We start from the raw sequence: 14,918 nt of genomic DNA on the forward strand, positions 1-14,918 counted from the left end.
TTTTTTTTTGTTTTTTTTTTTACTTGTGCAGAGGCCAAAGAAATACAACCTAAAGGGATGTTCTTGAGTCCAGGGAATTGGATGAAAATCATTTTTTTTGGTCTAATCAAAAAGGATTCCGCTTTGTATCCAGGCGGAGTGAAAGAGCTTATATGTCATACTGTATCTCCTTCACAAATTTGACTTTGTATCCCCATTACAGGTTTTGAACTCTGACTTTACTGGATATTGTCTTATTCTGAGAAATTAGGAAAATAGAATTACAGTCATGTTTAAATCTGACTTGTTGTAAAAATAAATGCTGATGGAATAATATCCCGATTATTCCTGTTGAATAATGAGGTAGAACCAGTTGTGCATCTCTGTGACCAACAGATCATTCAGAGAAAACAGGTTTCTATAAAGGGTGGTTTTCATTTAATTGTGCTGTATTCTGAGCCAGATACTGTGGTTGTTTACAGTAGTACAGACTGTCCCCATGTATATTTAATGGAGTCAAAGAATTAATATATCAATACACATATTTAGTAATGTTTAAGAGGCTAGTGACACCTTGAAGACAGAAACATTAAGATGTGGCCATAGTATCATCAGCTACAAAATAAGTCACAGAGAAATGTGCCATTACTCTGTGTGCAGTAATTTCAGATGATGGTACTGCATAGGCCATTTTGGATATTGATGTGGTGAGGCATAGATAATTACTTAGACCGTATAATTTCATATATCTATTGGACATCCTGGGTGAACTGCACAGTTACATCAGACAAGCTGATTAGGTTACTTATGTCATCATGTGAGACAATGTTTGCTTTTATCATGCAGCAGTGGTGCCAGAATGGTTTTCAAATGACAGCAATATATTGCAATTTACCAGACAGTCATCCCTGTTGATGAGTTCTGCTTCACCTTATAAGCAAGCCACCATTCTGGATTCATGAGTATGAATTAGCACAACCCAAAGACATGCCAGGTATAGATTCACTGTACATGTTTTAAAACTTGTGGATAAATGCATCCAGATTACCTTGGTTATGATTTGTGTTTTCATTACATTATTGTTGTCTGAATTATCTTCAGTCTCCTGTATTACTACCATGACATCTCACAAATGTAAGTTTGCACTGGTTTTTTAATCAAATGATTTAACAATTATGTTAATTAATCTTATTTAATGTAAGTAATTCATGTTTTCATGACATTAAAATTTTTTTTTTTTTTTTTTGATTGATGAATTGCCTATACAGAATGGAAAATTTAGTATTTTGCATGTCTTTTGGCTTAAAGGGTAGTGCTTTTGATGTGTGCCATAGCAATTAGCTATTTTTAAAACACATAAATAACAACCTAATGCAAATAGACAAAAATAGCATGAGGTACACACACTTAAGAAATATTGAATAACAGGAATAAACTTTGAATTATTAGACAAAGAGAACAAGTACAGTCAAATGAGTACTAGAATTGTTCCAGGAGACACTGCATGCCACATGTGGGTGTGAAATGAAAGGATATTCTATTTCTTTGAAATGTATGAAGAATTTGTTAAATACAGGCCCATTGCGTTACATTGCATTACAGTGACTTAACAGACACTGTTATCCAGAGTGACATACAGAAGTGGACATTGTTAGTCTCATAAATACAAACATGAGCAATTGCCGACAAGGCACATTTATAGCCAATAAGCAATGTTAACCTAACAACAAATTTGAATGCCAGAAATGTCCTTCATTTTCTCCAATAACAACTTTTTAAAAATATGTACATAAAAGCAGGACACTTGTGAGACCTATATTTTATCCATATAATTTGTGCTAATAGTTACAACTGTTGATGGCCATTTTGGGCTTCATTATAATTGTATCTACCACCTACCATTGCTGTGCTTAGTCCATTGCCAAAACATGGACTTTCCACTAAAATATTGCTTCCTTTGTTGGTAAATAGCAGTTAAGGCACTTCATTTTCATACCACTCCCATATCTCAGTTGTTGACTATTTGATCTTGACGTTTTGTCATTTAAACAGAATGACTGATGACTACTAAGAAGCACAGCAGTCAACTGGCAGTTCCAGTGTGTTATGAGTCATTTACACTCATCCTTATATTGCATACTGATGTGCAATATGTTAAATAACTGTATGCAACAGAGGAGAAAACACTCAGTTCTCGTGAGTTTTGATTGGAGTTCATCCAAATTACAAGCAAATTATGAGCAATATTACTGGGAAAATGCAATGTTTGCGCTTATACTCCCTTAACATTCCCCTCAGTCTCATAATAGGTTGTCCTGTCAGTTTTTACAGGCAAAGATGTACGGCGGATATTCATCGTACAAGGTGTAGAAAATCAGTAAGAACAAAATGTCTGTGGAGTGTATGAGAAGAATCTTAAAGACTAGAAAGACTATATCACTGTAATCCACTCTTCTTTTTTACCCCATGGCAGAAAATATAAATAAGGCGAGCTCAGTGAATAGCTGTTGATATTCTGTCTGTGCCAAGGGCCAACAACTTGCCTCTATTAGTGAAGCCTTTTACCCCAGTGGCTACTGCGTGAACTGCAACGCCTGGTTGCAAAAAGAACTTGAAATCCTGCCCACCGAATGTTAAGTCAATGGGGAAAGCCTGAAAAGGGGCCAATTTTTTCAGAGGAAATATATCAATAAATTTTTTACACAAGAAATGATGGTTTAACTAGTTAATCCTATCCCTTGTAATGTCTCCCCTGTGTCTGATTTTTAAAAATAATTCCGCCAAAATTCAAATTTGTAAGCAGATTTGAAGCAGCTTTAAGAAGACAAGCTAGGGGATTTACTTAGCTAGGGGGAGCAAGCTTACTGTCTTGCTATCGATCTATCTGTCTATCTAGCAAACTTGCTAGCTAGTTATCTCGTGATAAATCTGTCTAGCTATCTAGAGTTCTGTTATCTATCTGTCTGTATAACCAGGTAGCTAGTTAGCTAGTGATCTATTTAATCTATTTTTCTATGTAAATATCTTAACACTAAACGTATCTTGCACAATTAACTTTTTTGAAATGTTATGACAGTACAGTTCTGTGGTTGCAAGGCCAGACATGGGTGTGTCTAATTACCATGTAAGGTAGTCAGGGTGGATTTTCCTGTAGTTGTGGACTCCACTCTTTCGCTCCACTGTGCTTGCGGGCAATGTGGCTGCGCCCTAGTTTGGGTTTCATGCGCCAGTGAGCACTAACCATAGCAAATCAGTGGGTGATATCATGAAGCACTTTGTCCATATTTTTATACGGTCTATGGTCTGTGCACTCACAGTTGGTACCCCAAGAATACAGCGCTCATCAAATTGACCAAAGACTGAGATTAATCTCTTCACTATCCAAAGTTCCTCCAGGGTTATTACAGTATCTGTGTTCACAAACTGCCTTGTTCCAAATATTGACTATTATGAAAATATGAAAATGTCAGGAATTATAATTTAATATAGTTTCAGAATAAATAATGTAAAATAATGTGAAACTGCCCTAAGTAAATCTCAGTGGTCCCCTCCTGGTAAGAAAAATAATTGAGTCCAAGATTGAGTTGACTGGTGTGACATTCCAGCTTTGGTCTCCATCTGTGCCAGTCCCAGTTCCCCAACTCAAAGCCTAGTGGGGAGAGATGGCCCAGATGAATGAGAAGCTAACTGTACACAAATTAACAGAAATTCTGGTAGTCCATGTCTTAGAGATCTTAATACTCTACATAATATCTACATGTTTTCAGGGAAGTCAGCAGGCTACTTCACATTTCTATGTTACCATGTCTACATCCATTTTCCTAGATTTCAGATTTTTTTAAATTTGCCATTATTTTCAGTATATGATGCAAGTGTATCACCTAGAAGTTTTTATTTCACATTGCACACATTTAAGCTATACTCACCAACTGTGGCACTCAACTTTATACAGTAGGGGTTGTAGGTTTATGTACTTACTACTATTGATTGTGACACTGATAGTATGCCATCAACTCTGCTCTTTTGCCTACATCTTTATGTACACACTCTTCTGAGTTGCTATAGAAAATGGAAATCTGCTAAAACCCCATATGTTTTATTTAATTATCAACTAAATAGACAGATAAACAGATTCATACTCACCTACTGAAATAGTTATACTTGATAAAGAGGTCCTGTAGTCTCCTCAATAGGCTCTAAAATGAGAATATATTTACAAGCATCACGTTTCATGACAAAGCTTGCTTTATTCATGGGAGGCATCTTTATTTATCGATTTTTGCAGTATTAAATGGAGAATGTGAAATACAACAAAAAAATTACATTTTCATGATTAAACAAACCAAAAGAGTTCACCATTAAAAATACAATGGAAATAACAATAATAACATATAAATAATAATAATTATTATTATTGTTATTATTATTATTATTATTATAGATTCTGTATTTTGGACATGCATTTAATTGAGTATATATTTTCCAAGAATTATGGAAGTTTCTAGATAGTAACATCTCATATCTTAGTAATAACTATGTAATATACAGTGTGCTTCATAATGTTTGGGGAAAATACTTTTTTCTTGATTTGGCCCTGTTCTCCACAATTTTAGATTTGTAAGTGCAGATTCTCAGGGGGGGCAGCAATGGAGTAGGACATGTTTAGCCTGAGCTCCCACTGAACTATTGTTTTATTGAAAGTTTTTATACCACCTTTCATTCCATAAAATCGTAAAATTTGCTTCATACTTATTTTGGAAGTCAAACAGTGCTGGCTGTCTGGCTAGATGGTGACAAACCTGCAGAAGGATTAATACAGTGGACCTCCAATACTAGGCCCAGCACCTCCTCGGACCAGAGTACTGCCAACAGCTAAAAGACCCCACGTCTGCCTGACCCCAGTGAGATGGACGTTATGGGTTTGAATGTAGAGATTCTTCTCTTGCTAAAATTGGACATTTCACCGGTGATAAACTCACTTGCTGAAAAATGCACTTGCTGAAGACCAAGAATCCAACATTAAAGGAGATGTTGGGGATCACTGATACAACTGGACCAAGCTCTCCTGCATTGGTCTCAACACTGCTGACAGAAGTACTACAAATAGATAAAGATGTGCTAATTCATTGCTCACACAGGTGCCTGCCGCCAAGAAACCAAGGTGGAGAACCACGCACCATTGTAGCCAAACTTAATTATTATCAAGACTGTGTTGAGTTGCTGCACCATGCCCATAGTCAATCTCTGCTCGGGGGAATCAACAGGGAGTTGATAGCCATCTTTTTATGGATTACACTGCAAACATCAGCAAGGCCCAGGCAACATTCATGGATGTCAGCAAGCTGCTCCAAGGACGACGGCATCCGACATGGCATACTGTTTCCTCCTCGACTCCGCATCGCGCATAATGTAGAGGACAAAGAATTCATAGAACCAAATAAAATAATGGCCTGTTAAGAAGAAGTCCTGGCAATCGAGGTTGAAGAGTGACTGTAAGACTGAGCATTAATAAGAATTTAGATTAGTAAGAAGAAAGAAGGTGAAAATGGCCGAACAAATAAACTCCTTTTTAAAACATTATTGCTTTCTTATCTTTTCTCTACTACACATTACCACTGTTTTTTTGTTGTTGTTGTTGTTTTGTTTTGTTTTTGGTTTGTTTACTTTTATCTACAGGGTAGGTCGTCTCAGGTATGTATTTATCTGATGAAAAACACGTTTTCAACATACAACAATGCCAAGTTACTCACACATAGCCTACAAAGCACTGTCTATTATTCATTTAAATCTAGGCCTGCCATTAAAAGTATTGATAAAGTTTGAGAGACGTAAAAATTGTTTGTATGTGGGGAGATAGAGAACAGGGCTAGCTAACATTCATTTAGAAATGTGGCATTTGCATTACATTACATTACAGGCGTCTAGCAGATGTTCTTATCCAGAGCGACAGACACACTTCCATTGTAACTTTTTAAGTAAATCAAGAAATCTGCTGTCATGAAATGCATATGGCTCCCTGTTCGTGGCTTTTGATAAATGCATCCATTGAACATTCTGAAATGATTTGGATGTGAATAATGCATAAGGGAATGAAGTTATAAACATATACTTAGTTAAATGGCCATGCAATACGATGACGTTCTTTAATGCTGCCATTTGCTCGTGCTTTTAAAATAGGTAGCCCAGTGAACACAAGCTCGAATATAGATGGAATGTAGACGTCTAGAGAAGTTGAAATCGAAGGTGCATGTTTTGACATAAAAGACTAGGCTAGCTCAATTCAACCTTAATTCAGCTCAAGTTGTACTTCCATATGGCCTGACTGTGTCCTAGCCGGCAACAAAACTTTCACATTGCAAGCAAATCTAGCCAGTTAACCGAACGTCTCGATGGAATGTCATAATACAGTCTGTTCTGTGAAATATTTCCATCCCTTCAGTCATTTAGATACTGTCTGTATTCGGTCTTGTAAGCACTGGGAGACAAAGGATACTCATCCTATTTTACATGTGAAATGATAGAGAATGGATTTCTGGAATATAAATGAGTTCCCACAATAATTATACAGTAGCAAAAGTAATAGTCTTAGAGTAAAAGACAATTATTAGTTAGCAAATAAACATGAGTAAAGAATTAGAGATTTGCCAGAGCTTCAGGTGGGGTTCAATCCCACGCCAGAAGGTCCCATAGACAGGTGAGTTACCAGCACACCACCAACTAAATACTTGAAGCAGCCGTAAATTTTCTTTGATGAAAAATATGTCAATTTTGCGTGTGTATGTGATATTTTGATTGGCTGGTGTAGCTTAAATGTCCAATGGGGAGATTAATTGCTTGTAGGCCTGGAGCATGTGTGATAATGTAATCAGGCAGAAAAAAGAGGACTTTATTGTGTGGACATGTGAAGTTGTTTGTGAATTCCGTCTGTTGAAATGGGGTCAGAAGGTACAGCAATAATTTTTTTTAAAGACTGAGATCTGTGATCATTATGGTCATTTCTGTAGGCAACCCTGAAAAGTGCCAAACTCTTGGTACTGTATAGGTATGGGGCATGCCGCCCCACCAAGCCATAACCCACCACATAAACAGTGGCCACCCCCAGCCCTGCCTCACAACTGATACATTTATGGCAACTCTCACGTACTCTAAAATGCTGATCTTGTGCTGAAGAGAAATTAAAACCCGCTTTTTGCAGATGTTAAAAAACAAGACACAATTACCTTTGCCACAAAGGCCACCAGTCATGATAAATCAGCTCAAGAAGGTCATATGCAACATTTCAGATGCTTTTATCCAAAGGGACGTACAGTAAGTGCATACCGAAGATCACTGGAACAACTACAAAACACAGGTCCGACAAGGGTACAATACACATTTTGTAACAGTTATTCATAGCCATGAACATGTTAAGTCCAGTTCACACAGTAAACATTACTCTCTGATCTAGCCTATCCTAAGACAAACTAGGAGGCATGGCAACATCAAGATAATGATACAAAGTACAATAAGTGCTGGATGGAGGTACATGTAACATGATAGTGGCAAAAGAGATACATGTGTAGCATGAAAGAGGGGGATTTAAGTGATAAAAATTATCCCAGATTGGGAGTGCCCTGCAAAGTGGTGATAGTTTGTTAGTCCAGGTATAGTCTGAAGAGATTAGTCTTCAGACCATGGTGGAAGATGGGCAATGAGAGAGTGGTTCATAGAGGAATTTCTATTCTCTCCTCCTATATTTTTGCAGTCTAACATAAGAACACCCAAAAATACATACAGTGGTTTAGGGTTTCAGTTAACGTATTTGCTTCTGCGGTAGAGGTTCTGTCGGCCAGAGGGAAATCCTTGCAGTGTCTGACAGTAGGGGGCAGCAGAGTGTAATTTTCCCTCATGAGGACAGCTTTCATCATTCTGCATTGTACTTGACATCACACTACATTGCATTTCGGGGTGATTCACTACCTTAGGATGAATGCTTAGCTCTGTGATTTGAAGATAACATTAATATTTGTGAAAAATAAATATACTAATACCAGCTAATATTGGGCTGGTATCAGCATAGAAGCCATTCAAATATTTTTTTATGGATCCGGTAATTCTCTTGTCATGTCATAACAGCATAAAACTTGTGTAAGACCCTAATAAGGACGTCAAACATATTTTGTCGATTTTTCAGAAAACATATTTTGACAGTTTATTTTTCTTATTGTCATAAATGCTACTCAAATAACAACATAAATACCTATCTTGTCAGAAACAGCTGTTTTCTTTAATATGCTTTATTATCATATTATCCACTTCCCTCTTCCTGTGTAAACATTTTAGTTGCAGAGGGAGATGACACATTCTGCCCGCAATGTAATCACGGCCATTCCATGAACAAACATTAAAACAAATTTGGCATCTGGGCTCACTATAACAGGTCATTTGTCTTTGTTTATGAGCATTTGTGCTTGCACCTAATGCTGCACAGAAACCAATTGGGTCATTATAAAAAATCTAACCTCATTGAAGGTATTAACTACACATTTTTGTTACAAGAAAAACTCACTGTGAAAAGTTTTACATGTTATTTGGTTATCGCCCTTATCGCCCAACATCAGTGCCCCACCTCACTAATGCTCTTGTGGCTGAATGGAAGCAAATCCCTGCAGCCATCTTCCAAAATCTAGTGGAAAGCCTTCCCTGAAGATTTTATCAAGCACATGCAGTGGGTTTTTTTATTTACGGTTACATCCTATAACTAAAGGCAATCAACTAGCTAAGCTACATTATAGTTCCATGTACGACTGCTGGCGCTGACTGACAAAAACTAAACTAGCGCTTTAAGTCATCAATATGGTGGCCAGTTATTTCAAGATGTCACATTAAATCCATGAATTAAACTCTACTACAAGTTTCAGTTTAAATGCCAACATTTAGTGTTTCTCATATCTAGTCAATGCCAAGCGTCCACTCCATACTGCAGATACTGTACAAATAAATCTCTGGCTAGTTTTAATAAATAGCCAAGATAACTCACTGGTGTCTTATCATCATAGTAGCTAGACATGATATCTAACTAACGTTAGCTTACTGTATTCCCATTTGAAACAGCTTTATCTGAGTCCAGATATTGGGGACTGGCCTTTGTATATGTATTGAAATGCACCTCGGCTATAATTAGAAACATAGTTTTTATTGTATTTCAAAAAATCATAGTTAATGTAGGCTTATCTACAGTATAAGCATGCATTCTATTTTATCCATTGGGAAAGAAACGAGTCAACAAAATTATGTCTTGTTTTTTTCTGTTTTGTTTTGTTGTCCCTGAATTCCCAAACTTTGGCCCCAGGCTTTTGGAGTTTAACAATCTAGTTGCTTTGAGTATTTGCCTAGTGTTATAATATTTATTTAATTGAATAATTAAATGGTGTGCTGTTGTTGATGTGAAAAGAACTGAAGCTGCAGAAGAGACAGACAGCTGTTGCAAGGTCATCCAGCAAGAGAAACACAATGGGTGCAGCAGTCCAACTGAACACCATAGTTTACCAAGTGAACACCAAGTGAAATACGGCATTATTTGCAAATGCACAATATGTCAAGGAGTATTCATGGTTTCCTGATTGCATTAGTCTATATTTGTAAATTGAACAACTGGTATATTCTGAGTTATTTTCCAAATATAGCCCCTTTTCCACCGCAGGGCTGAACGGTTCTGAGCATGAAGAGGAACGGTTCCAATGGTGTTTCCACCTGGGAACGGTTTGGTGTGGAACGCTTACAAACCGTGCCCAACACGATATTTTTGGCATGGGTAGACAACCGTGCTCAGTGCAGCAGAACCATTCGGGTGGGCGGCCTAATGACGTAGGTATTCACTGATTGGTTTCACATTTCATCAGTTTTGTGACTCCGCATACAGTCTCTTCACGTCCTCTTCTGTAAGCTAGGTCGGTAGAGAAGCTAATATAAATAAAAATGCCACTCAAAAATCATATTCTGTCATAGCAACAAGACAACCCTAAGATATGCCGATACAGCAGTGAAAACGCTGCTCACTGAATAACGAAATAAACGAGACAAAGTTTTAAAAAATGATACCATGTCATTGTGCAGTCAATATCTGGGACTAAATATTGAATAAATACACAACCTTGCCATTGATTTTACGCGTACAGATGTCCCTTTTGAGCCTGAGTGGTCATATATTGTCTGGGACAATCCGTTTGTGAAATATACGCGCATTTGTGATGCCTGGGTACCTTCCAAAATATCTGTGCGTAATACCACACGTGTCGTTTACGGCATTGTCGCCCTTTTTAGTACAGTCTGGCTTGATTGACAATTAATTTATTCAGTAGGTGAGAGTATTAGCTTTCTAACAATGTATAACATGTCTAATTTTGCTTTTTGAATAGCGTTTTATAGGTCAGCGTAACCGAATATTTTCTTATCATTGCATTCACTTACGCATTCACTCTGTGGTAGCACTAAAAGACGCTGCACCTAACGAAACGATGTTAAAGATTTTTCGTAATTTCTTGGGAAATACTATTATTATTGAGGACTTCTGGGCATAGCTAAGCCATATATTTGCTGATAGACCTATCTGACATCGTTTTCTGGAGCAAAACAGAAGAGGTATTGTATTGTTGATTTACTGTCCCTGTCTCCATCTATTGAACACAGATGAAATTTCATCATTGCTATGTAAGTATTACTGCTCAAAATATTTCAGTTATGCACGTTATTTTTGAAATTGAGTGCCTTTAAATAGGTTAGTGGTATTATATAATGTGGATATTTACACTGTAATGTAAGCGTTAGTTAGTAGTGTAATAGTTTTTGTGATGCATGCAATAGTGATGGTCAGGGAAGGATACACTAAAAAGAAAAACCAAAAACAGACCAAAATACACAGAATCCTCGTCCATATCGTCAGCCAACGAAACATAACATAACACAAACCAAACAGAATGGGGAGCGACGACAACAACTGGCGCATATTTATTACATACATAACGGGATGCCGTCGCTGATCCACCGCGTAACTTGTTGTCGTCACTAGTTATTGTTAGATACTTCCTAGTCCTGGTTTTAGCAGTCCGACAGATACAGGAAACAGAAATGGTAACCGCTCCCACGAGTCCTGAGCAGCGTGGAACAGCACGGAGCGGCCCTGGTAACGATTCGGCCCTACGGTGGAAAAGCGCCTTATGATAACATTTGTCAACAGTCCTAGTGATTGCTGTTGTTTTTTTATACACTTCAAATCAGGTTAAGCTGAGGCAGGGATAGACAAGGAGAGGATGAACTGTTTCAGGGTCCAGTATCGAAAACATAGTAGATGTGACTGCCACACAATGCCACTGAACACAACAGGGTTTAAAAGTAAACAGGATATTATCTGAAAATTGGTGTTATTGTATTATTAGGAATACAATTGAAGCAGACCACAGTCTATTTGAAGCTGATGTTTTGATTTCAGTGAGGCAGAACATATGGCAACACAACTATGTGCAGTAGACTGCTGTATGGAGTGGAACACAGACAGTATGGGACTGGCTATCACACCGGGGCTGTTTAATTTGTATTTTCTTTTGTTGATTGGGTGATCAGCTGGTCGACCTGCTGCGGCTACATGCTATGACCAACTTATTATTTGGTGTGTTAATTTGGGCAAATATTGGGATCGCTCTAATGTAAATGTCAGGGCTGAGGTTCCCAGCCCCATGCTATCAGAGAGTCCACAAGGAAATTCTATGCTATTTGGCAGCCATTTCTATCCTTTGTTGAGGGTGTGGAAGCTGACAGCATAAAGACATAACCTATTGTTTCTGTTGCCTCCCCCTTTTTTCTCTTTTGGATGTCTGACTATGTATATTACAATTGTTTAGTATTCTGTATGGGAACTGGGGGTGGGAGCTGATAGGAACCTTGATCAAAGAAAGTGCAGATTCTCAGCTTTAATTAAAAGGGCATTTTGATTTCACCATGTAGAAATTACAGCACTATTTATACATAGTCCTCCATTTCAGGGCAGCATAATGTTTGGGGATAAATGGCTTCACAGGTGTTTCTGATTAGTCAAGTCTGTTCAATTGCTTCCTTGGTGCAGGTATAAGAGAGCTTTCAGTATCTAGTCTTGATTCTAGGCTTTAGATGCCTTTAGAGTCTGTTGTTCGTATTTGGCAACATGAGAACCAGAGTTGTGCCCAAGAATGTCAAGGAAGTTATTATGAGTCTGAAAAATAAGAAAAAACTGTCAGAGACATTGACCATTAGGCTTACCAAACTTAACTGTTTGGAACATCATTAAGAAGGAAGAGAACACATGGAGCTCAGTAATCACAAAGGTTCTGGTAGACTAAGGAAGACCTTAGCAGCTGATAACTGAAGAATTCTCACCATGATGAAGAAAAAACCCAAAACACCTGTCCAACAGATCAGAAACATTCTTCAGTAGGCAGGCATGGATGTGTCAGTGACTACTGTCCACAGAAGACTTCATGAACACAACTACAGAGGTTACACTGCAAGATGAAAACCACTAGTTTTCATCAGGATGACAAGGTTAGAGTTTGCTAAGAGGTACTTAATAAAGCCTACAGCCTACAGAGTTCTGGAAAAAGGTCTTGTGGACAGATGAGACCAAGGTTCACTTTTGTCAGAGTGATGGCAAAGTGTAGAGGCAAAAAAGGAACTACCAAAGATCCAAAGCAACCCCCCTCCCCCCTCAACTGTTAAAAATGGTGGCTGAGGTGTTATGGTTTGAGCCTGTATGGCTGGTACAGGTACTGGCTCACTTGTCTTCATTATAAAATGAAATGAAGATATATATAAATGTCTTTGTCCCAAACATTATGGAGTTCACTGTATGTTCTATATTAATTTGTTGAATAAAATACAGAGAGGTTCTATGACTGCAATTAATTGATTACAATAGCCTGTAACAACTGGTTAGCAGTATTGATTAATTAAAATATATTGGACAGGTTTATCGTACTGCCACTTTAAAAAATGGACATGGCTCGTTCAGAACATTAGAACACTAAACAAAACGGTGGAAGTACAAAACATGTAATATTCAACCAGCTAATGTCTAAAGGAGAATTGCACAGAAGTGTTCTGTTTTTTTGTATGGTCAATTTGTTTTGTAAACAAATTAGTTATTGCATAAAATAATCTCACACAGATCATTCCGATTTAACTGAACAATGAATGCAAACAAAACAACTGAATTCTTATGAGAATTTGTATTATGGCTTTCTATTTCAGTTGTTCCTACATGAGTTCCTTAACTGGAGCTAAGAGCAGAGCTGAGCTTCCCTCTGTGTTGGCTAAAGAACTTTCCACTCTCCTCTGCGTATACATACCCCTGTGCTTCTGGGCGACCGCCCCTTAATATTATCAACAATGTGTGCAACTGAGGTGGGGGCAGGGAACTTGTTTATTTTGAGCTGTGGTCACCAAGGAGACAAGGGGAACGGAAATGGAAGGGGCTAGGCTGTCCAGAGAGAAGGGGAGGTCAGATTTTAGCATTGCTGTACATGAAAACCTGCGCCACTAAACTAGAGATTTTTGAGATGCAACTAATAAATTTTAAAAATACTCTTACCACGTAGGTTTCTTCTCATCCTAGACCGGTATTGATGCACCAGGACCCCTCCCAGCAACACTCCAGAAACAAGTACGACTGCCAGTGCAGACAAACTGGAAATGGCAGCGAGTTTCCATGTGTATGAGGCTTCATCGCTTACAGTGCCTGAAAAAACAAAACAGTGGTGGTACTAGAGGCTTTTCTTCACATTTTTTCCACATGCTGTTTCTTTTCTGCTTAGTTCTCTTCAAATTGTGCTCTGTGATAATCAGCAGCATGACTTCAGTGTTGCTGTAACTTTTTGAAAGTTGTTACTATTTTCAGATGTATGTCAGATTAAAGGTATGCAAGCAATTTATAGTACATTTTTTATGGTTCCAATGCAACACTGAAATGTACTGCAATTACTATTATTAGTAATTACCACTATTATTCATCCATCCATTCATCATCCATACCCACTTATCCTGAGCAGGGTCACGGGGGGTGCTGGAGCCTATCCCAGCATGCATTGTGTGAGAGGCAGGAATACACCCTGGACAGGCCACCAATCTGTCACAGGGCACACACACCATTCGCTCCCTCACTCATACCTATGGCCAATTTTGAGTCTCCAATTAGCATTCCTGCATGTCTTTGGACTGTGGGAGGAAACCAGAGTACCCAGAGGAAACCCACGTGGACACGGGGAGAACATGCAAACTCCACACAGAAAGGCCCCAAGCCGAGATTCGAACCCACAACCTTCTTGCTGTGAGGCAACAGTGCTACCCACTGCACCACCATACCACCCATTACCATTATTAGTGATTACTCTTATTATTAATAAAATGTATTATTAGTAATTATTATTAATAATAGTAACTATTAATATTAATTATTACTAAGTATTATTATTAGGGGTCAAAACAGCAAAGCTGCTGGAGCATTATTATTATTATTATTATTATTATTATTATTATTATTATTATTATCATTATCTGGATCTCAGAAACCATAATGGGTCATCACATAGCAGTAGATGGCAAAATCGCCGACAGTAGGACAAACTTGCTATTGGGATAAAAATAAATACATATTCACTGTCTGTCCATGCGGTAGGGTCACATTTCGGTGGAACAGAAGTGGTACATTTTTAAATAGTTGATATTCGTGGTAGAGGTCAAGAGGTGGGAGGAAATTCGGAACTATAAAAATGTAACATGTACCATGTTCTGAGGAGATTTTCTGTGTGTAATTTGTGGTGTCGCCAGCTAGAAGCTACCAACAACCAAACTAGTTGACATTATGATATAGCAATCTGCAGTTTTTAGAAATTTAGAAAATTATTAAGAAAATAATGGTTGGGTCTAGGTGCCTA

General features: G+C 37.9%; 1 protein-coding gene across 1 annotated transcript in view; it reads right to left on the reverse strand.

Annotated features, from left to right (window-relative positions):
• Positions 1-1,114: 1,114 nt before the first annotated feature.
• LOC118216619 overlaps positions 1,115-14,918 on the reverse strand; it is a 41,007-nt gene continuing 27,203 nt past the window's right edge. Inside the window, exons 3-5 of the mRNA XM_035397970.1 lie at positions 13,577-13,723; positions 4,123-4,175; positions 1,115-3,628 (exon numbers count right to left, since the gene is read on the reverse strand). Coding sequence (XP_035253861.1) covers positions 4,135-4,175; positions 13,577-13,723 — 188 coding nt within the window. The 3' untranslated portion in view covers positions 1,115-3,628; positions 4,123-4,134. The remainder of the gene's footprint in view (positions 3,629-4,122; positions 4,176-13,576; positions 13,724-14,918) is intronic.

The sequence above is a fragment of the Anguilla anguilla genome, chromosome 2 (assembly GCF_013347855.1).
Source record: "Anguilla anguilla isolate fAngAng1 chromosome 2, fAngAng1.pri, whole genome shotgun sequence".
Taxonomy (NCBI): Eukaryota; Metazoa; Chordata; class Actinopteri; order Anguilliformes; family Anguillidae; genus Anguilla; species Anguilla anguilla.